Source organism: Argopecten irradians, chromosome 2 (assembly GCF_041381155.1).
Source record: "Argopecten irradians isolate NY chromosome 2, Ai_NY, whole genome shotgun sequence".
Lineage (NCBI taxonomy): Eukaryota > Metazoa > Mollusca > Bivalvia > Pectinida > Pectinidae > Argopecten > Argopecten irradians.
This window is the reverse complement of record NC_091135.1, coordinates 61,027,559-61,053,022: the sequence shown is the minus strand read 5'-3', so window position 1 is coordinate 61,053,022 and position 25,464 is coordinate 61,027,559. Positions and strand designations below refer to the sequence as shown.

General features: G+C 36.3%; 1 protein-coding gene across 8 annotated transcripts in view; it reads right to left on the bottom strand.

Moving 5' to 3' along the window:
• The window catches only part of LOC138316146 (alanine--tRNA ligase, cytoplasmic-like), a 62,278-nt gene that overhangs the window by 26,990 nt on the left and 9,824 nt on the right, over window positions 1–25,464 (bottom strand). For 4 of the 8 annotated variants that reach the window (XM_069257675.1, XM_069257676.1, XM_069257678.1 and 1 more), the window contains exon 5: window positions 21,908–22,099. In XM_069257675.1, the coding sequence (XP_069113776.1) occupies window positions 21,908–22,099 (192 nt within the window). Of the gene's footprint in view, window positions 1–3,201; window positions 3,348–8,713; window positions 8,903–9,873; window positions 10,051–12,741; window positions 12,762–12,814; window positions 12,834–12,939; window positions 13,079–13,213; window positions 13,363–21,907; window positions 22,100–25,464 lie in introns of those variants that run through there. The other 4 variants (XM_069257671.1, XM_069257672.1, XM_069257674.1 and 1 more) reach the window with 4 other exon arrangements.

The window sequence follows — 25,464 nt, the reverse complement described above, 5'->3', positions numbered from 1 at the left end:
ATTTGAACAAACTTGGTAGCCTTTCATCCCAGCATCCTACGGGCCCAATATCAGTACCCTGGGCCATCTGGTTCTTGAGAAGAAGTTGTTTAAAGATTTTAGCTATTTGACCCCCGTGACCTTGAATAAAGGTCAAGGTCATTCATTTGAACAAACTTGGTAGCCCTTCATCCCAGCATGCCACAGGCCTAATATCAGGTCTCTAGGCCACTTAGTTACTCACAAGAAGTTGTTTAAAGAATTTTAGCCTATTTGATCCCTGTGACCTTGAATGAAGGTCAAGGTCATTTATTTGAACAAACTTGGTAGCCCTTCATCCCAGCATCTTACAGGGCAAATATCAGTAGCCTGAGCCTTCTGGTTCTTGAGAAGAAGTCCTTTAAAAATTTGGCCTTTTTGACCCCTGTGACCTTGAATGAAGATTAAGGTCATTCATTTGAACAAACTTGGTAGCCCTTCATCCCAGCATGTCACAGGTCCAATATCAGTACCCTGAGCGTTCTGGTTCTTGAGAAGAAGTCGTTTAAAGATTTTAGCCTATTTGACCCCTGTGACCTTGAATGAAGGTCAAGGTCATTTATTTGAACAAACTTGGTAGCCCTTCATCCCAGCATGCCATAGGCCTACTATAAGGTCTCTAGGCCTCTTAGTTATTCACAAGAAGTTCTTTAAAGAATTTTAGCGTATTTGACCCCTGTGACCTTGAATGAAGGTCAAGGTCATTTATTTGAATAAACTTGGTAGCCTTTCATCCCAGCATCCTACAGGCCAAATATCAGTACCCTGGGCCTTCCGGTTATTGAGAAGAAGTCATTTGAATGAAAAGTTTACGCACGGCGGACGGCGGACGGCGGACGGCGGACGGCGACGGACGGTGCATGATGACAATAGGTCATCCTGACCCTTCGGGTCAGATGACCTAAAAAATAAGATTGTTCTTCCCCAATGATGCTTTATAGCAAATATAGATGAAATCCATCCAAGGATGAAGGAGTAGTATTTTAAAGCTAAAAATAACCTTTTTGGGGCCCCACCCCTCAGCCCCTAGGGGACAGACCAGGCTCATTTATATAAAATATGATTGTCTGTCCCCAATGATGTTTCACACCAAATATGGATGAAATCCATCCAAGGATGAAGGAGTAGTATTTTAAAGCTAAAAATAACCTTTTTGGGGCCCCACCCCTCAGCCCCTAGGGGACAGACCAGGCTCATTTATATAAAATATGATTGTCTCTCCCCAATGATGTTTCACACCAAATATGGATGAAATCTATCCAAGGATGAAGGAGGAGTAGGATTTTAAAGCTTTAATTAAGAAAATTTCCCCTTTTGGGGCCCCGCCCCTCTGCCCCTAGGGGTCGGACCAGGCTCATTTACATAAAATATGATTGCCCTTTCCCAACGTTTCACACCAAATATGGATAAAATCCATCCAAGGATGAAGGAGGAGTAGGATATTAAAGCTAAAATTAAGAAAATTTGCCCTTTTGGGGCCCCACCTCTCAGCCCCTAGGGGTCGGACCAGTTTCATTAATATAAAATATGATTGTCCTTCCCCAATGATGTTTCACACCAAATATGAATGAAACCAACCCAAGGATGAAGGAGGAGTAGGATTTTAAAGCTTAAAATAAGAAAATTTGCCCTTTTGGGGCCCCGCCCCTCAGCCCCAAGGGGTCGGACCAAGCTCATTTATATAAAAATATGACTGTCCTTCCCCAATGATGTTTCACATCAAATATGGATGAAATCCATCCAAGAATGAAGGAGGAGTAGGATTTTAAAGATAAAATTTAGAAAATTTGCCCTTTTGGGGCCCCACCCCTCAGCCCCTAGCGGTCGGACCAGACTCATTTATATAAAATATGACTGTCCTTCCCTAATGATGTTTCACACCAAATATGGATGAAATCAACCCAAGGATGAAGGAGGAGTAGGATTTTAAAGCTTAAAATAAGAAATTTTGCCCTTTTGGGGCCCCATCCCTCAGCCCCTAGGGGTCGGACCAAGCTCATTTATATAAAATATGATTGTCCTTCCCCAATGATGTTTCACACCAAATATTGATGTAATCCGCCCAAGGGTTAAGGAGGAGTAGGCTTTTGTATAAAAAGTCTTACGCACGACGCACAGCGGACGGCGAACGGCAGGCGACTGACGGCGGACGGCGCACGACAACGGACGAAACACGATGACAATAGGTCATCCTGACCTTCGGTCAGATGACCTAAAAAATAATTGTCTTTCCCCAATGATGTATCATACCAAATATAGATGAAATCCATCCAAGGATGAAGGAGGAGTATGATTTTAAAGCTTAAGATAAGAAAATTTGCCCTTTTTGGCCCCACCCCTCAGCCCTTAGGGGTCTGACCAGGCTCATTTATATAAAATATGATTGTCTTTCCCAAATGATGTTTCACACCAAATATGGATGAAATCAACCCAAGGATGAAGGAGTAGGATTTTAAAGCTTTTATTTCCCCTTTTGGGCCCCGCCCCTCTGCCCCTAGGGGACGGACCAGGCTCATTTATATAAAATATGATTGCCCTTTCCCAACAACGTTTCACACCAAATATGGATAAAAATCCATCCAAGGATGAGGGAGGAGTAGGATTTTAAAGCTTAAATTAAGAAAATTTGCCCTTTTACGGCCCCGCCCCGCAGCCCCTAGGGGTTGGACCAAGCTCATTTAAATAAAATATGACTGTCCTTCCTTAATGATGTTTCACACCAAATATGGATGAAATCAACCCAAGGATGAAGGAGGAGTAGGATTTTAAAGCTAAAATAAGAAAATTTGCCCTTTTGGGGCCCCATCCCTCAGCCCCTAGGGGTCGGACCAAGCTCATTTATATAAAATATGATTGCCCTTCCCCAATGATGTTTCACACCAAATATGGATGTAATTCGCCCAAGGGTTAAGGAGGAGTAGGCTTTTGTATAAATAGTCTTAGACGCACGGCGGAGGGCGAACGACGACGGACGAAACACGACGACAATAGGTCAGATGACCTAAAAATCTTAATTGTTATGCTTTATTTCATATTTCATAATTTTCCCAAATCTTGGGTTTGGCACTCCATTTTCCCAAATTCAAAGCCACGGGCCCCATTCCCAAAGTAGTGAGAAAAGGCTCTGTGGAGTATCATTTTCTAGATTAACAACCTCTCAGATTTCCATGTAATGAGGCCTACCCTAAATTTATCCATATGTCACGTGTATCATTGTCTGGAGCCAGTCCCATCTTCTCATTACCACCAAAGTATGTTACATACAGCCTATCCTTCGGCATTTTGATTCTGTCCACCAACAGTTCCCACGCCATCGCACAACATTCTTTCTGGAATGGTCAAAACAAAATAATTTTTAAACTAAAGCTGGAATTATCATGATAAAAAGTATCTTATTTCTTTGTTGTTTTTTTCCCCAAGACTGACATTATTAAATGCCTATAAAGTATATAATGATCTAATATGCTGTAAATTGCAGAACATACATGATTACTTCATAATAACTTTGCAAGAATGGGCTATACAAATTGTATTGAAATTAGGCCAGACTTAAAATAATGTTGGTTTGCCCTTTTCCGACCTGGAATTTTCAGAATCGGTCGGTAGGTAGGAAAATTATTTTATTTTATTTTGCAAAACTCAAACTTATATAGTTTTGACTCAATAACCACAAATTGTCCAATCTTTGTCAAAACATAGATTTATCACTGGACCATCGTACATCAACCGAATTTCAAAAAAAAAATCCATACGTCTGACGGTGGACTTCTATCTTTGACCCTTGACCCCAATATTCTGACATTCGACCATGTTACATCCGACTACCAAAACCTTTGAAGATCCATGGAATGATTCAACTTTTAGCGTATTTGACCGCAAATAAGACCCCACCCGCAAATAAGACCCCCCACCTATTTTGACACATTCTCAGGCTTAGGGGGGATATCTGCAAATAAGACCCCCCACCTATTTTTCAGTTTACTGGATGATGGAGTAATCAAAAATATCACCAAAATGACTTTGTATTAGAAATTCTTTTTGTTTGTTTTATCAGCATAGAAAAGTCACATAGTAAATAACTGTTTGTGTGCTTGTTATTTTTGTCATTTAATTCAAGTTAATTCACTTGTGATTTAATTTAATTATCAATAACTACGAATTGTGGATAGTGCTCATATTTACTTGGAGGTTATTTTCAACAAAATACACCGATATATGTTTCCATGAACACTTCATATTGGCATGGTCAACACGTTTTAGTGTTCGTACGGCTTGTCATTTTTTACATGAATCGGCAAAGATATTCGTCATTGATGCAGATCGTTTCTGCAGTCGTGGATTCTAACTCACTACAATAATTACCTAAAACATCTACTTAAGGCATTTACAGTTTCAAATATGTTTATTTGTGAACGTAACGTACCTGTAGATTTTTACTCAAGTATATGATTTTACATAGGCTTGAGTAAACAATCTGTCTGAGAAAGTTTTATGGTGCCGGGCCCAGTTGGAGAAACCATGCTTTACTTTTCAGCCGCCATGTTTTGTTTACGCATTCAGTATAATATGATTAGCCGCAAAGTTTCATATTTTACTCTGGAAACAAAAATACTTGCTACGATGTTTTAATGCAGTTAATACTTGGATAAATATCTGAAATATTATCAAACTATCGTCGTATCAATAGCAATACCGATCAAATTCCCAAACACCCGGTGTGAAAATGTGAAAGTATGGCTTCAACCCGACGCCATTTTCCTTCACATGTGTGTACGATGTTACAAACAACTGCATCAGTGCATGTCGGCACGTTGAAGTTAAATCACGATCGTTTGCTCATTTGGCTGAGACAAATGTACGTAAATTTGAATTTGAATATTTTAAAATAAGGCGAAACAAAAATTTATACCGCGATTCATCGAAGGTTTTTACACGGCACTGGAAAGTACACGACAATAAAAAAATTTTTCACTAGAATATTTTCAATAAAATTTTTTGAGTCGGGCCGATTTTCATGGGTCGGTCGGAGGAGGGCAAACAAACAATAATTTAATTTAGGCCTGACTGGTACTGAAATTCCCTACAATTCACCATAAAAAGGAATTCAAAGGACATGAAATTTTAAAACACCATGATAAAAAATTTGTTTACAGAAAATTTTTTTCATGAAAAGTTCCAATTTATGTAACATTGATATATATATTTTCTATCACTTGTTCGTAAACATTTTACACACAAATAACTAGGATTATTAAGTGTATATAAAATCTCTTTTTGGACAATGACTACATACTGTGTTTTATAATTGTTATCTTGAACAAGACATTCACTTTCCTTCTAACTGATCAGCATGAAGCAACAAGGTTGTTATCTCCTTATCCAGTTCCTATATATCATAAAAAGATAGAAATAACAAGAGGCCCATGGGCCTTAACGGTCATCTGACTCATGGCACAAAACAACAAAGTCACAGTATAAAGTATTGGTTAACGATTAATATCAACAATACAAGGAACTCCTTAGTTAAATACTGTATTTTCCGGAATATAAGCCGCTACTTTTTTCCCTGAAAATCGGGAGTGCGGCATATACACCAGTGCGACTTATCTGTGGACGAAAACCAAAATCTGATGATGTTTTTGCATTATTACGTCGGGATTCACATGTGAAAATCGTAAGTTTTACTCGCCAGTTTTGTAAAGTTATACATCGAACAAATCACTGTGAAAGTGTTTAAACGATAAAATATGTGATGAAAATATAATAAAGATAAAAATAATAACGTACCAGATACATGTTCAATCGCAAAATTGTTTAATTCATGGAAAATCGGCCGACTGAAGCGTGGTTGTTTACAGTCACAACACAATGGCGGACTGATTTCGCTATCGATTTGCTGCAGGATTGTTACCAAGAAAATAATAACTAAAACGTCAAAAACCATCAAATATCAAACAATAAGTTAAATATATTATTTGAATATTATGTGAGTGAAAGAAATGTCCGCAAAAAGGGAAAAAACAATCTTCTGAATGACTGCTAAATATAACTTGCACACGTGTTACACACGGTCAACATGTGTATTTCTAAGAATCCTGTCGCTGTGATTTCAATGAAATAATCGGCAGTCAAGTTTATACGTGTGAATTACATGTAATATAAAACATTATAGCGATGTTAAAAAGCATCAAACAGTCGTACAAAACATCATTTAATCGATCTCTGCAGCGGCAAACACCACGAGGTCATAATCCGGAAGTTTACAAAAATAAGGCTTCGGTGAAATGCATCATGGGATATCTGCTGTAGTTGACAAACAGTGGAAGAACACTCTAAACGAAGTCGATTGATACAGTAACTCTTTACACAAAGATACATTTAATACACAAAATATATCAAGAAAGAAATTCTTATGCATACTGAAGAAAGTATTACCGGCGTACTGAAATATGAGCGAGAGTAAGCATGAACTCGAACTTGCACACGTGTTACACATATGTCGGTCAACAGGGGAATTTTCCCGGAATCCTGTCGCTGTGGTATCAATGAAATAATCAGCAATCGAGTTCACACACGTAAATCACATGTAATTTAGAACATTATTACGAGTGCAAACATCGCACAGTGATATTAAAATCATTTAATCGATCTCTATATTGGCAAACACCACGAAATCATATCCGGAAGTTTACAAAAATAAGGCTTTGGTGAATTGCATCATGGGATGGCAAGTTGACAGAGAACACTCTAAACGAAGTCAATTTTAGGTTAATGATGCAAGTCTTGATAATACAGTAATCCTTTACACATCAATATAATTAATACGCGAAATATATCAAAATAGATATAAAATAAAATCGTATGCATACTGAAGAAAGTATTTTAACCGGCATGTTGAAATATGAGAGAGTAAGCGTGAATTCGTACGGCCGCCATGTTTGTTTACACACAAGAAGTCTTACGTAATGGCAGAGTAAACAACGAATAGAAACATGACCAAATCAATTTTGCTAAAGATATTTACATCATTGTGAGTTTTATTTGTTATTCATTTACAGAACAAGTTTACAGACAGTTTTCGTGATTCTAATCGATTGATAAGCATTACCGTACTTCATTAGAGATCGATCGTATACACAGAGGGTTGCGTGGAAGCATGGGCCTAACTTTTGGTTGCGGCTTATGTAACGGTGCGTCTTATGCGTGTACAAAACCTGAAAAAATCGTAAAAAAGGCCTCTGCGGCTTGTACACAGGTGCGACTTATTGTCCGGAAAATACGGTATGTAAGTTTCTGAAATAGGTAAATGTCATTTGTTGAACAAACTTGGTAGCCCTTCATCCTTATATGGTTGTAACCCATTCAAGGATTAATATAAGGAGGAGTCAGATTTTGAAGCCAAATTTCAGCAAAGCTCCCATTTTGGACCTCCGCCGTACTATCCCAATGGGTCTTAGCTCGGTCCTTTATAAAATATGACTGTCCTCACCTAAAGTTCCCCCTTCTGAATCAATTAAAACCCCTATAGATCAATTTTCATTGAGATCGGACACTGAAACCTTAAAACAGGAAGTGGGCCAGCGGCCATCTTGGAATATCAAAATCTTTACGAAAATGTTTGCATGTTGTTCGGCATCAATTAAAACCCCTATAGACCAATTTTGATTGAGATCGGAGACTAAAACCTGAAAACAGGAAGTGGGCCATGCCAGCTAAAAATAAGAAAATTTGCCCTTTTGGGACCTCACCCCTCAGCCCCTAGGGGTCGGACCAAGCTCATTTATATAAAATAGATTGTCCTTCCCCAATGATGTTTTACACCAAATATAGTTGTAATCTATTCAAGGATGAAGGAGGAGTAGGATTTTAAAGCTAAAATTAAGAAAATTTGCCCTTTTGGGGCCCCATACCTCAGCCCCTAGGGGTTGGACCAGGCTAATTTATATAAAATATGATTGTCCTTCCCCAATGATGTTTCACACCAAATATGGATGAAATCCATCCAAGGATAAAGGAGGAGTAAGATATTTAATGCTAAAATTAAGAAAATTTGCCCTTTTGGGGCCCCACCCCTCAGCCTCTAGGGGTCGGACCAGTTTCATTAATATAAAATATGATTGTCCTTCCCCAATGATGTTTCACACCAAATATGGATGAAATCCATCCAAGGATATAGGAGGAGTAAGATATTTAATGCTAAAATTAAGAAAATTTGCCCTTTTGGGGCCCCACCCCTCAGCCCCTAGGGGTCGGACCAGACTCATTTATATAAAATATGATTGTCCTTCCCCAATGATGTTTCACACCAAATATGGATGAAATCCATTCAAGGATGAAGGAGGAGTAGGATTTAAAGCTTAAATTAAGAAAATTTGCCCTTTTGGGGCCTCGCCCCTCTGCCCCTAGGGGTCGGACCTATCTCATTTATATAAAAATATGATTGTCCTTCCCCAAGGATGTTTCATATCAAATATGGATGTAATTCACTCAAGGGTTTAGGAGGAGTAGGCTTTTGTATAAATAGTTTTACGCACGACGCACGGCGGACGTCGGACGGCGCACGACGCACGGCGGACGTCGGACGGCGCACGATGACGGACAAAACACAATGACAATAGGTCATCCTGACCTTTGGTCAGATGACCTAAAAATGTCTTATATTGTAGATATTAATTAATTCCAAATATCTCTTTACCTTGAAGTAGTCATCAAATGACCAATTCCCCAACATCTCAAAGAAGGTGTGATGGTACACATCCTTGCCGACATCATCTAAGTCATTGTGCTTTCCTCCAGCACGAATACACTTCTGAGAATTTACCACCCGTTTATATTTGGCCATATCACTGTTTGGGTCAACAGTACCCAAAAATATTGGTTTAAACTGAAATATAAAATAAAGAAAAAAATATTGAAACAACAAACTGATAGAAAGAATCCATCCATACTACTACTACTACCATTTAAGTCTTACAATGTTTTGCATCATGCACCTTGTTTGTTTGTTTTTTTAATTATTTTGTTAGCATTTACATTTTCTGAATAAAATTGTTAAACACTCTGAATGTACATGAATAGATTTCAATTTGGATACATTTCAGTGTTTGTTAATTTTGATAATGTGTATGATCAGTTGTAACACCAAGCGTAGCCATGCAAGTGTACATGTATAAAAGTTACCAACATCATTCATACGCAAGATTGATTCCCTATTATTTACTAGTGGGAGTTCTTTACAGTGAATCTTGAAAACTATATGGTATTCATTTAATCATTATTTAAGGAGTAGATGTTTATTTTGTTACATAAAATTTACACGGGCTCCATTATCATTATACCCTCATAATTAACCTCAACAAAATAAACATCGATCTATTCCTTATATTTACAGTTTTTCAAGTAAATGGATATTATTAATTCCCGCGGCAGTTGCATATTTTTTTTTATTTAAATACACATATTTTTTCTCTCTCTTCATCGTCAACGAATTCGATTGAACAGCTGATTGGAATCGACTCATTCATATGTTCCCACCAAAAGTGGGGTCATGATCCCACATTGCTACGCCATCGACTATTCACGTAACAATACAATCATCGCGCGTGTTGTGCTAACATTATGCACTGATAATGATAATATTTATATAAAGCATGGTTATTGGTCAGTGCAAACTGTAAATATTTGGTTATAGATATAAATCTACTAAATTATGGTGTAGTCATTTTTTGATTTGGTTATAGATTATATTGATTCATTCAAAGAATTGCACAAATTCAAAGGGGTTGAAGTTTTTAAGAATATCCTGATTGAGTCACTTAATGTTCAAATTAAATCATACTGTTTATATATATTCACCTGGTTCATGCCTGCATTGGCAAACAGCAGTGTGGGGTCATCCAGTGGGATGGTAGAGGAGGAATGAACATAAAGATGATCTTGTTCTTTAAAGTAATCGATGAATATCTGGCGCACCTGTTTACCAGTTAACGAGGCGTCCATTTTGACTCCTCCTCAGTAAGTGTGAGCGATACTCTAAAACAAGACAATCAGTGAAAAATTAATAATAATGATTATATATATATACACCTTATATATAAATGATATCAATTTACACATTTTTCAAATTACTGTGGAAATTTGCATCTAGTTTCATATACAATGAGATCTAGAGGATTGATACATGCATGGTGACAAACAATCGACCCAGTCCAGTCATACTCCTCCATCTTAACTGTTATTTCAATGTCTTAATAAAACTGTCCTCATCTTAGACAAACAAGGTTTATTCTGCTAGACCCTCATTGTAATTGGATGGCAATTTTCGAAAGAGGATGGAGAATTTTTAACGTAGCAGCCAGATACTAGGTGTTTGAACCAGAAACAACTGAAAATCAGACCACGACATAGTTTACACCGAAATTGACGTCCGACTAAAAAAGATCAGAAGACCACCTAGAGACATCCTCATCTACAATAAAGCCAACTGGGACAACATAAAGACTGACCTTGAACAATTAAATACACAACTGGACGAACGATCAAACGACAACATAGAGGAGATCTGGCACTCCTTCAAAACAACACTAAACAAATCCATAGACAAAAACATACCCACCAAGCACATCAAACACAAATCCAAACTCCCTTGGATAACCCGCCCCATTCGCCAACTCATAAACAAATCCAAACGCTTACACAAACAGCATAAATCCAAACCAGAAATCAAACATAAATATAAAGCAACAAAATCAGAACTACAAAAACAAACCAGAAACGCATACCTCAACTACCTAGAAAAAATGATAACAGACATACCAATAGACGAACCTCGATCCTCACACCCTAACAAAAAACACAATCCCAAAAAACTTTTCTCGTACATAAAAACAACTAAGAAAGAGAACTCTGACATCACAGCCCTACGGAAAGACGGACATCTATTGACGGACACAACTGACAAAGCCAACATCTTAAACCAACAATTCCAGTCTGCTTTCACACAAGAACAGAATACAACCATACCTGACAAAGGACCTTCACCACACCCAATTATGCCAGACATCCACATAACACAACAGGGCATACACAAACTACTGAACAATATAAACCCGCATAAAGCAACTGGCCCCGACAACATCCATGGCAGAATATTGAAAGAACTCAAAGACATCACAGCTCCAATCCTTACAAAAATATTTACATGCTCACTCACCACAGGAACACTTCCCCACGACTGGAAACACGCAAATGTCAATCCCATTTACAAAAAAGGCGACAAATACAATCCCGCAAACTACAGACCAATATCACTCACATGCATCACATGCAAATTAATGGAACATATAATCACCAGCGCCACCATGTCACATCTGGAAAACAACAACATACTTTACGACAAACAACACGGCTTTAGACCTTCCAGATCGTGCGAAACCCAACTGGCCACGTTCATACACGACCTCACACAAAACCACAACAACAACACGCAGACAGACATCATAATCATGGACTTTGCAAAAGCCTTTGACAAAGTACCACACAAACGCCTTCAGTACAAACTCAAATACTACGGCATCACAGGTAACACACATGCATGGATAACAGATTTTCTTTCACATCGCACCCAGACAGTAATAATACTTGCGGGCAAACACTCACACAAAATACCAGTAACATCCGGAGTCCCTCAAGGAACCTGTCTGGGCCCCATACTTTTCTTAATATATATCAACGACCTATATGAATACATGAAACACAGCACCCTTAGACTTTTCGCAGACGATAGTATCATTTACAAGACCATACATAAACAAGAAGACACACAGAAAACTACAACACGACCTTGACAATGCAGGACAATGGGAACACGACTGGCTAATGCAATTTCACCCCGACAAGTGCAACGTCATCTCCACTACCACCAAACGCAACAAAATCCACCACAACTACACTCTCCATAACCACTCACTTGAACACGTCAAACACAGTAAATACTTAGGCCTCACACTGCAAAACAACCTCCAATGGGACAAACACATAAACAACATCACCGCAAATGCAAACAGAACACTAGGTTTCCTAAAACGAAACCTCACAATCAATTCACCACACATTAAAGAACACGCATATAAAGCACTTGTTAGACCCAAACTTGAGTACTGCTCCTCTATCTGGGACCCACACAATACTGGCCAAATACAACAAATAGAAAAAACTCAACGCAGAGCAGCAAGATATGTACAAAACAGGTATCATAACACTTCTTCAGTCTCAGACATGTTATACACACTCCAATGGCCAACACTACAAACACGCCGTCTACAATCACGACTCATCCTCCTATATAAAATCACACACCATCTCGTTGCCATCAACCCAGAACAATACCTAACACCTGTAGACACCCGCACTAGACACACACATCCCTATGCATACAGACACATCGCCGCCACAAAGGATACATTTAAGTACTCCTTTTTCCCACACACCATCACATACTGGAATCTCCTCCCTGTGGCAACAGTACAAAACACTACACTGGAGGGCTTCAAGGCAAACATAAACAACGTAGCCCTTGAAGCCCCCACTCACAAATAAACACCTCATTTTTTATCATGATTTTAACCTATCTACTTTTATCTATTCCAGCACCAGAAAAAAAAAAAAAAAAAAAAAAGCACTGTATATAACCCCTTCCCCCACGCCACTGAGCCAATCACTCACCTAAAATCGTCACTATTGACGGCTGGTGACAAACCAAAGAAGAAGAAGAAAACAAGCTGGATGCTTGAGTTACCTGAAGCTTATTTTCTCACTCCTTTCTCGAGGTTTTCGCTCTTAACTTATACTTTAGAATACACAATCCAGTGCACATTACTGATACTACAATCTAATTTCTATATATAAAACACAAGAAACAACCTTTAAGTGTTCAATAACAACTTGGTTTGACGACGGCTAGTTACACAGTGGTTGTATCTGAAATGGTGTAACTTAGGCCTAGTAAGCAATGAATCGGCGACATCCGATCGCGAGCGCGAGACCACATCAACACAAAATCTCACAGGATGATGCAACTTGACACATATACATGAAAATATTTCAAACGTGAAACCACATATAGATACCATTAAACTTTTTGTAAGTCAGATAAAATCACATATGCTTCAAAAGATAGATTACACCTTCAACTTACAGCAAAAAAAGTTTTTCCAAGTTCCCGGCGGGACAGCTGTTCAACGTGCTTCGTGTGTTACTGCAAATTTGGACACGGAAGTTTTTGTTCCATTTCCGGAATACTCACCTGTTGTAGATATTTCTTTAAATGCTTGGTTTATGTAAAAAAAATCATGCCAAATGTGAAATTCAGTTCATTCCGTTTTATAAAATTCATTTAGTCTTTTATTCTAATTTTAAGTGATAATACGGAATTTAATCAACTCAATTATTATGGGGTCCCTTTTCACCAGACACCTAATATATATTTTATTTTGTGAAGTATCAATGCTAAATAGCAAGGCGTTCAGTCAATTTTATCTAGGTGCCTTATTTTTGTTTATATCTAAACTGTGGAGGAAAAAATATAGGCCTTCTGTCAGTACAGTTTATGAGAAAATATTAAAATAAAAAAAAAAACAAATATAACTGAGAGAGTAGGCTCCCTTTCTCTAGTGCATCAGATTCTTGTGAAGGTTTGATTAGAAAGTATTTTTCATTCCGGTGAAAAGCATTACATCGACATTTTAAATGAAATGTGTTGTCAAAAGTCAAAAGCTGTCATGATCAAAGTTAAGACAGTATTTAAATGTGTCTGGGTAACCTGCGATTAATCATTTTGGCATTTCATATATAATTTTAGTGAGTATTTTCTGTAATAACAGTTCATATTCAGATAAGTATATTATAATATTTAGCTAAGTTCACTTTTTGACAGTCACATTGCCCTGTTAGGACGTGGATGGAGACTGTTTATTAGCATAAATGACAGGTGTTGCCTGTTGGGACTATTTGGTTGGTGGTTATGGACACTGGACGAGGGGATTTTTAAAATTTCCATTGGTGAAATGTACGATGGCCGATAAGAGCCTGGCAAAAAGATATGAAAAAACTGTAACGCTTTTTATCATGGTACAATTTTTTCACATCTTTTTGTACCATGATATGGTAAAAAAAACTTGTGAAAGTGCGTTACAGAAAAATTATAAACATCTCTGGAAAATTCAGATTACATTCACATGTTTATGTACCAATAGCCGAAAATAGCCGTCGAAAATATGTCAAAGCTAATTCCTTTTCACATGTTTTTGTACCACTGATGGTACAAAAAGATGTGAAAGCATGGTACATAAAGATGGGAAACGACTTACCTTTCACATTTTTCTGTACCATCAGTGGTACAAAAACATGTGAAAGCGTGGTACAAAAACATATGAAAGGGTCTGAGCTTTCATATCTTTTTTCCCATCAGTTGTACAAAAACATGTGAAACCGTGATACACAAAGATGTGAAAGGAGCATTGGAATGTTGTTATCAAACACCATGACCTGACCTGACCCGGAACAGCAAGATATGATTAGGGCGTCACAACAAGCATAAAATGTTGTTTAGCACTTCTGAGGGAAAACAGAAACGAAACTATTCTGCTATTTTTCGGATGTAACTTGGGGCCTAGAAATGGTAAATAGAACCTGTATGATGTGGGCATTCTTATAATGTAGACAAATAAATGAAACATGGTTGCCACAGTTATCGTATTTGTCTAATTGTTTTATGGTGTTTTCCATGAAGGCGTATGCAATCTAAGTGTTGACAGCTTTATCAGGAAGCCATTTGTCAAACTCAGTAACCTTTGAGTCTCTCGTCTTTTACATGTTTCTGTGCCATGGCTGTTTTCGGTCGTTCTTTTGGTACAGAAAGATAAAAAAGTGACTGCTCACATAAATACTGCTTTCACATCTTTGTGTACTATGCTTTCATATGTTTTTGTACCATTCATGGTACACAAACATGTGAAAAATTGTACCATGATAAAAAGCGTGACAGTTTTTTGGTGAGGGTCACCTCGCCATTGTGATCGTGGTTGCAAAATTATCTTTCAGTCAATTTCCTCAATATGATTGGCTTAGATATTGCTCGCAGATACTATCGCTCCTAGCGGCAGTGTATTCAACAACTTTGATTTTACCGGGAATTTTAAATAGCAAATTTTGAATATGAAAGTTACTGAAATAAGCGTATCTGTAACGTTGAAATAGGAGTAGTATATTACGGCTTTCATATCCTTACTATATACACTATCCAAAAGATCTTCTGTTTGAAAATTTTCACCTCAATTGTTTACACAGTATCTTAGACTTTTCGTTCCCAAAATGGTGTTTACAATGAATGAAGACGTTTCGTCCCAAAAATGCTTCGCTCCGAAGCTGGTTCCCTCCCAGACGTTTACTCCCTATTATTGACAGTTATCCCGCAATGGAAAAAAATGAAATAAATATTTCACCTCGAACATCAAAATTGATACCATAATGAATTTTGTAATTTGAATCAAATTTGTCTCGGAGCAAATACATTTCATGGCGAAATGGAGATGCATTTATCACGGCTGCATTATGGGCCTTCATCCGGAACTCCTCGGGGAATAGATTCTCCCGATAATACCCGATGAGTTCAGGATGACATGGACGTAAAACTACAATGGAAGAAAGACAACTCTAACAAAATTTTGGACAAACTTGGTCTACTGATAAAATAGCACTGGACAGACCGTGAACATTTTGTAAATGTCCAAGGTGGTGTAATCTTAAAACTAACGGCAGTTAATAAGGTATGAATATTTACAACACCCATAATTATCGATAATTTTATAATTAGCACATGTATAAATATCAGATTATATCTATATACTAAAGCACGTTCAGAGATTACCACTAAACCATACTTTTAAAACATTTTAGTTATTTTCACCACAGGAGCTTGACGTTCTGATCATATACATACAGCATATTCATTAAACTAGGTAATACAAAGTAAATTTTTGGCCGAATGACATAAATCATATATGGAACGTTCATATAACTTGAAGTGATATTTTTTGGACTACTAGATCGACAAAAATGCTGATTTCTTTTTCATAATTCTTCCGTAAAACGGCACTTAAAAAGCTGTTTCAATCTGTAACAAATGTAGAGAAAACAGTTAATTTTTTAGCAATTATCCTGAGTTATATTTTACCAACAAGCATCAGAGATTGGCAATTTAAAACTTACATAAACTTATTCCCGACTCTCACTTGCAATGAGTGATCACTCGAGCGGAACTAATCTCTACCACCAGGCACAGTCTTACAAATGCAATCGCACAAAAGCCCACATGATCACTGTTTTTAGTGGGATTACATCTTAGGGTGTGAACAATGTTAGTTTTTCAACTTTTTACTCAACAAAATAGACTTTACACTTTTCATGATCAGCACCATCATTTTCTGTATAACTTCTTAATTTACCACTATGCCCATGCATACGTGTGTATATTTATACTTCTTTGTGCACATTATTTAACAATTGCTATATTACAATCAATTTATGAAGGACAAAACTCTTACATATGTAAGAACAGGAGGACTGAAGAACAGCGGGAATTAAACTTCAATAATATTTCCTCTATGCTGGTATTGCTATTTATGATTAAAATGTTGAATTATATGATATTAGCCTTTTCAGTAATTACTCTGTTAATACATTTATTGTTTCCTTATGTTTTACAGAATGTCAGCATGCATGTATCATTTCAACTGGAAACTGTCTAGGAGAAGAATTGTGTGATCAAAAAGAAATAATTTTCAACTGTGGAAGCTTAATATATTGTAATCATTTTCAATCCGAAAATAATTACTATCATCATCTTCAAATTCCTTATTGTGAATTTAACTGTACAGTAATATGATTTAAGCATATACCTGATATTTGTTTATATTCTATGACATGTACATGCTTCAAATGAAATGAATAAATAAAAGATTATTTAAATTAAAAACACAATATGACATTAGCTGTTTATATTTTTTGTCAAAAACATATTAAGCTTATCGTTCATAACACACTAATCATCACCTTTGAGACAATTTAGTGAAAATCAATTAAACATTAATTTGTATAACACAGATCGTCTTATGTTTTCCCCGCCTTGACTATCAATGTTCCCTGATCACTCTGAAAGTATTGATTTTACCTTTTTTTTCGGTCACCACATGAACTGCCTTTAAATCAATCACACCAATGAGACATACATTTACTGCATTCATTATAACACTGTAAGGCAATTCTGCAAGATCAGCGAACATTGTTGATTTACCTTGAATATCTACATGCACAGTATGGTACCATATGTAACAGGAGAGGAGAAAATGTAGCGGCAAGACCGAGCTGAGTGCTCTACCGACTGAACTACCTGGTCATCGATAATCGACCCAGTCCAGTCCCGCTACACTCCTCCCTCCTTTTTTAGCTCGCCTATTCAAAGAATAGGAGGAGCTAATGTTGTCACCACGGCGTCGGCGTCGGCGTCAGCGTTGGCGTCCCATTTCACGTTAAAGTTTTTGAGCAAGTTTCTGTTTCGTCAATTGTTTAAGCTTAAGTCGATCATCATATATGTTTATGATTTTATTTTCCTAATGTGTATGGATGCTGAACGTGATAATACAACCAATTTGGGGCCCTTTAGGGTTTTTTTTAGTCTTTTTATTTGTCATATTTCCATGTTAAAGTTTTTGAGCAAGTTTCTATTTTGTCTATTGTTTAAGCATAAGTCATCATAAATGTTTATGATTTTATTTTCCTAATGGGTATGGATGCTGAATGTGATAATACAACCAATTTGGGGCCCTTTAGGGGGTTTTTGAGTCTGTTAATTTGTCATATTTCCATGTTTAAATAGTTGGGTGCCAATTCTGTAACAGGAGAGAAGAAAATGTAGCTCTTCTGTTACAGAATTTTTTTGATGCACAAAATATACTGATAGTAGATTTTTGAAGCATTTTCAGCCCTAAAATGTACCTGCGCAAATTATACCAGTTTTTACGGTATATGATATTGGAATGTATCCCAAACTTTTTATCATATTATGTATTTGCCAATAACACTGTCATTATATCAGAAATATCTGATGGTCTTTATAGGGCTGTAACAAGTATCCGAGTACTCGAGTATTCACGAATTATTGAGAAAAATAGGATACGGATATTCGTTACCCTGATATTTGTGGATCGCGATCTTTCAAAAGCAAAAAATAATACCTTCTTTAATGCTGTCATAGCTCAAAAATGTGAAGGAATGTACACTAAAATCTGAATATCATCGATGTTTTCACTTTGAAGTAGACCGGAAGTACACAAGAGCTGCGTGAAGTAAAGCTAGCAACATGTTATTTTCGTATCCACGCTTCGATGCAGTGTTGTGAATTCTTCATAAAATAATAATGATAAAACATAATTATTGAATTCTAGAGATGTAAAAGATGATAATTGATTTCGTTTTCATTACGGGTCGGAAATATGTAAAAATACGAATATATTACATTAGGCTACTGAGTATGTAGATGTGAACCCCATGTCAAAAACGAAAGGTAGGCTAATTATGAGTCAAAATCATAAATCACTTGATTAAAAATAAAAAAAACTATAGGCCTAGAACCAAATTAAATTGTAACTGCTCTTACAGATTTAAACATTTTTTTCTTAGTCTCAATGTTTATTCTGTATTTGACCAAAATAAAAGTAACAGTGAAAATATTTTCATATGGTTATTTATGCCTTACCATGATGATTTCATGCCGTAATTGATGTGCAGTAGTATTTTTGAGATGACGTCATTTCAAAATTCAAATGATTTGATTTTTTTTACAGTTGCAGTGACTAAATCCTGCTGCACTTCACCTGTAACTCTATTGCTTAATGATAAGGAATGTAAAACTGCTAAAATGGTTTTATTATCAATCAAACATTTATCAATATATAAGAGCATTATTGATTTATCAATAAAAACAGTTTCGACTTCAAATGAATCTTTTGCTTGTATCTAACTGGTGATTCGTGGTCCGATCTGTGAATCGTCAACCTCGAATCGTGGATCGGATCGGATCGCCACATGTTAGACAATCCACAGCCCTAGATGGTCTACAACAAATTTTACATGAATTTTAACAATACATGTGTTGCATAACATGGAAATTAGAACTTAATATCAGAAAGATAAAAATTGTGATATTCTCAAGACGTAAATCGGTACAACAACACCAGTTGATGTTATGGAATACAGAATTAGATTTATAAGAATTGTTTACATATCTAGGTACAGAAAATAATGTTAATGGTAGCGGTTTTAAAGAAAGGGAAAAAACTGCTGAACAAACAATTAAATCGGTGTTTGCAGCTATTTATAAGAAATAAAGGAATGTATCTCTTCCTGTTCATCTTAAACTGAAAATATTTGATTCACTTGTAATGACAGTTTTATTATACTCATCAGAGGTATGGGGATTTGAAAATAAAAAATGTTGTAGAAAAATTCATTTGTAATTTTGTAAAACAATCCTAAAGTTAAGAAAGTGTACAAACAATTTCATGGTCTGTGGTGAGCTAACAAGTTATTCGGTTTGAATTGAAGTTCGGATACAATGTATATTAACCAACTTACTGTTTTACAAAAGAATAATTACAAAACTTGTTAAAAGTAGACCAATTAACCAATTTATTAAAAAATCACTTGGTGAAAATATATTGATAAGTCTTCTAGAGGACAGAAATATTCTATATTTAAGACATTTGGCATAGAAAAGTATGCCTCTTGTCTTTCTCTGCTGCAAAACAATACTTGTTAACTGATACCGTGGTCCCAGAACTTGATGACAATAGTCATTAAGAATGGATATTTTCATTAACATCAAATTAACAAGGAAAATGCTAAAGGTGTTATAAAATCATTTGGCATATAACATCATAGGAAATATTAGAATGGCTTCCAAGATTTTAGTATGTGTCTCTTATTTTACACCCTATGGTGTCCCAGGAATCCTCAAAGTCCAAACTTGGAAGGAACACCAGCCAAATTTATTTCTTATTGTATAAAACTACAGTAGTATTGACCTTAGAAATATATTCCTTCTATCATCGAGACCGAGCCATTTAGTACTTTTCAGTACTTTGATTCATATCTTTTCGCCAGGCTCCTGTCGGCCATCGTAGAAATGTGTGTATGAACCATTCCACAACATGGGAAGAGCAAAGCTCTACTTGTGTATTTTTTTCTCAAGAAAAAAACAGTTTTGAAAAGAGAAAGGACGTACAGTAACGAGCCAAAAGTTTTCGTAATTTTTATTTCTCCCTATAATATTCTATGTATTTTTAACATTTTTTCTTTGATTTTTCCTGATCTCGTCTATTGGCGGATTTTAATCAAATTTGGCATACTTTGTTTTTTACCAAAATGGCAACAAAAAAGTTTTGTGTGGAAATGAAATACGGTTTTCTCAAAAGAGCATGAAGGAAAAATTATGTAAATATTATTAGCTGAAAGTGTAGATAATTTTCTACTAGTATGCCAAATTTGATTAAAATCCGCGCCTAAATGAGATCAGGAAAAATCTAAGTAAAAATGTAAAAATACATAGAATATATAGGGAAAAAAATAAAAATTACGAAGACTTTAGGCACACAACTATACTTTAAAGTAGAAGTATGCTAGTAAGTGATTTAATAATAGTCTAGCATAATAAAACTTTCAGTTTAAACAGAATTTAAAGATTCAGATTTGGATGTTGATTTTCTGTGTCCATGCATGCAGTGCCAGGGGCCTGGGGTTCCGCGTATGCGAATCCCATGATTTTGGATGCCATTTGTTGCAGTGAATGTGATATCGTGACTCCTTGTGCTCATCTTCACTTGGTGGATATTTTGAATGCATTCCATAGCGTTTAATTTCAAATGTGTTATTATTATTATTATTTAGAAAGCAATGTCAGGGTCAGCTACTGTGCAAATTATTTTTTTGCCAATCTGTTGCTTGACACTTCAAATTGACTATAAATTTTTTATTGTCATGCCAATCTGTTGCTTGACACTTCAAAACTGACTTTGAACTTTTCATTGTCAAAACCCAACTTTAGATTTAAAAACTGGTATAAGTCGATCGATAAAACTATTTCATAGTTTAATTATTGAGCATTCACTATGATTTTTCAGTGAAAATATTTGATAACAAAATGGATCTAGGGAAAACTAAAATAACTTTTTCACAACCTCAGAAAGTGATGCCTAAATCTATAAGTATCACAAAACGTCATGAGAACTGTGATTTCCAGATACCATACAATATATGTACAACACTGTAACTTGTCTAAATCGAATGTCACAGGGACCAACATATGTGACAAGAATAGCCAGGTTTCCAGATTATACAGGTTTTAATTTCTTTAAATCAAGAACGAAAATGCCATAAAATTACACCACAATACTCAGGAATCCAGATAAGAAAAGGGCCGGTTTTGACAAGTTATACCATACTCAGTGTAGTATATTATATAGGTGATGACAGTTCCTTGCTAAGTTGTGGTTTTCTGTTTCTGTAAATCTAGATGCTACTAACTAAGATTGTTTCTATTTTAATTCAATGTGGCTGGCAATAGTAATACCAATTCTCCATATGTATAGCAGGATCAAAGTACAACATAATCACTCTAATAAATGACAAGTGCATACAAGGAATGGTGTTAATCCTTAGAAGTTTTTGGATGGAAAAGTATTGTAAATGCTTCTGTAAGACATCAAGGATTTGAATAATAACTACCAATAACAGATGTCACTACCAAATTAAACAAATATATTGCAAAAAATCCTACCTGTTAAACTGTGTAAAGACAAGATTCCAGACTTCAAGTACATCAGGATCGTCCATGTTAACTAGGTGTTTAGCATCACGACCACCAATTCTGTCAAAATTGATCTCTGTACATGGTCCACATGGCCCTGTCTCCCCCATCTCCCAAAAGTTATCCTCCATACCAAATGGCAGCACTCGATCTTCAGGAACTCTACAAAAACAACCATTTTTTCCACTCCAGTGATGCTCGGTACGACAGTTAAAAGACACATGAAGATCTCCAGTTTTCTATTGTAAATTGTACAAAGATTTGTACATGTCTTCACTTCTTAAAACGTGTAATAGACGACTGTCTAAGATGATGTAAACATCACTCTAATAAGTGAAATTTTTCGATGAAGTCAAGCTTGAATCTGATTTTTTAAGTCAACTTGTGACTTTGGTCTTAGAAATATAACTATAAAGTGAGTTTTATATATATTATAGTGGTGTCAATATTCTTTTAACATAAAATTCCTTTATTTCACTAGTAAAATTTCACAGAATCTGAAGAAAAACCAATTAGATATTAACAATATTGAACAAGAGGCCCATGGGCCTTAACAGTCATCTGACTCATGGCAAAACAAAGTCACAGTATAAAGTATTGGTTAATTGAATATGTAAGTTTCTGAAATAGGTAAATGTCATTTGTTGAACAAATTTGGTAGCCCTTCATCCATATATGGTTGTAACCCATTCAAGGATTAATATAAGGAGGAGTCAGATTTTAAAGCCAAATTTCAGCAAAGCTCCCATTTTGGACCTCCACCGTACTATCCCCATGGGTCTTAGCTCGGTCCTTTATAAAATATGATTGTCCTCACCTAAAGTTCCCCCTTCAGAATCAATCAAAACCCCTATAGACCAATTTCCATTGAGATCGGAGACTGAAACCTAAAAACAGGAAGTGGGCTAGCGGCCATCTTGGAATACCAAAACCTTTACGAAAATGTTTGCATGTTGTTCGGCATCAATTAAAACCCCCTATAGACCAAATTTTCATCGAGATCAGAGACCGAACCTGAAACAGGATGTGGGCCAGCTAAAATTAAGAAAATTAGCCCTTTGGGGCCCCACACCTCACAGCCCCTAGGGGTCGGACCAGACTCATTTCTATAAAATATGATTGACCTTTCCCAATGATGTTTCACACCAAATATGGATGAAATTCATCCAAGGATGAAGGAGCAGTATGATTTTAAAAAAAAGCTAAATTTAAGAAAATTTCCCCCATTTGGGGCCCAACCCCCTCAGCCCCTAAGGGTCTGACCAGACTCATTTATATAAAATATGATTGTCCTACCTCCCCAATGATGTTTCACACCAAATATGGAAGAAACCCCATCCAAGGATGAAGGAGGAGTAGGATTTTAAAGCTAAAATTAAGAAAATGTTTCCTTTTGGGGCCCTACCCCTTAACCCCTAGGGGTCGGATCAAGCTCAATTATTATAAAAATAATTGAATGTCTTTCCCAAATGATGTTTCATACAAAATATGGATGAACCCATCCAAGGATGAAGGAGGAGTAGGATTTTAAAGATTAAATGAAGAAAATTTGCCCTTTTGTCGCCCCAAACCCCCCAACCCCTAGGGGTCGGACCTATCTCATTTATATAAAAAATAATTGTCCTTCCCCAATGATGTTTCACACACTAAATATGAATGAAATTCATCCAAGAATGAAGGAGGAGTAGGATTTTAAAGATAAAATTTAGAAAATTTGCCCTTTTGGGGCCCCACCCCTCAGCCCCTAGCGGTCGGACCAGACTCATTTATAAAAAATATGACTGTCCTTCCCTAATGATGTTTCACACCAAATATGGATGAAATCCATCCAAGGATGAAGGAGGAGTATGATTTTAAAGCTTAAGATAAGAAAATTTGCCCTTTTTGGCCCCACCCCTCAGCCCTTAGGGTCTGACCAGGCTCATTTATATAAAATATGATTATCTTTCCCAAATGATGTTTCACACCAAATATGGATGAAATCAACCCAAGGATGAAGGAGGAGTAGGATTTTAAAGCTTTTATTAAGAAAAATTTCCCCTTTTGGGCCCCGCCCCTCTGCCCCTAGGGGACGGACCAGGCTCATTTATATAAAATATGATTGCCCTTTCCCAACAACGTTTCACACCAAATATGGATAAAATCCATCCAAGGATGAGTGAGGAGTAGGATTTTAAAAGCTTAAATTAAGAAAATTTGCCCTTTTACGGCCCCGCCCCGCAGCCCCTAGGGGTTGGACCAAGCTCATTTATATAAAATATGACTGTCCTTCCTTAATGATGTTTCACACCAAAATATGGAAGAAACCCATCCAAGGATGAAGGAGGAGTAGGATTTTAAAGCTAAAATAAGAAAAATTTGCCCTTTTGGGGCCCCACCCCTCAGCCCCTAGGGGTCGGACCAAGCTCATTTATATAAAATATGATTGCCCTTCCCCAATGATGTTTCACACCAAATATGGATGTAATTCGCCCAAGGGTTAAGGAGGAGTAGGCTTTTGTATAAATAGTCTTACGCACGACGGAGGGCGAACGACGACGGACGAAACACGACGACAATAGGTCAGATGACCTAAAAATCTTAATTGTTATGCTTTATTTCATACAGTCAAAATTGCCTTAGCGACCTTCTGAATTCAGCGACCTTCTGTCTTAAACGACCTAAATTATTCCTCCCAGCGAAAATTACTATATAATCTATCTGTATTAAACGACCTTCTGTCTTTATGCGACAAGCGACCATACTTTTAGGCGATCCAACGACACTCGATGTTCTGTATTTAACGACCCAAATCACACATGCATTTGTCTTCTATTCATATATTTAAAGCCAAGCCAGTTAACTATCCTGTATGGCTTCCAACCCAGCCCCATTAAGGCAAGACAAAAGAGCTAATCCATATGGCTTTGGTTATTATACACGAGGTGTTCACTTCTGACATAAATTAGCACTTTATTCATGCATGAAGTCTCTCGGCTTCGGTTACTCAGATGGCCGAAGCCGGTCTGCATGTCTGAGCTGGATATTGCAAGGAAAAATGTGCTATTTTTTCACGATGTTTGTGATAAAAATCAAGTATAATCACTTCCAAAACCAACTAAAATAATGATGAACAATGATTTTACTCACTATAAGAACGACATGAATGTAGAATATGGTACTGAAAATGTATCAGTGTAGCTAAGCATGATGGCAGCCATTTTGGGAGATAGTAACAGAGGAGTCAGAAATAGCTGATTTCCGGATTTTTTTTTTTTAAATTATTTTTTTTTTCACACTATTTTTTTCCATTTTTTTTATCTATAAAATAAATGAATAAAATGATGAAAGAAAATATAAAAAAACATTAAAAACTATTGTTATTTTTTTTTCTGCTTTTAAATACATTGTAATTTTGTAGCTAATTATGATATATAAGTGGTAGGCCTAAACAAATATTTGTTTTAGAAATTTTTAATCTTATTCATGAATAAAAACAGAAAGATAAATAAAAAATAAATAGATAATTGAAAAATTAAAAGTGCCTA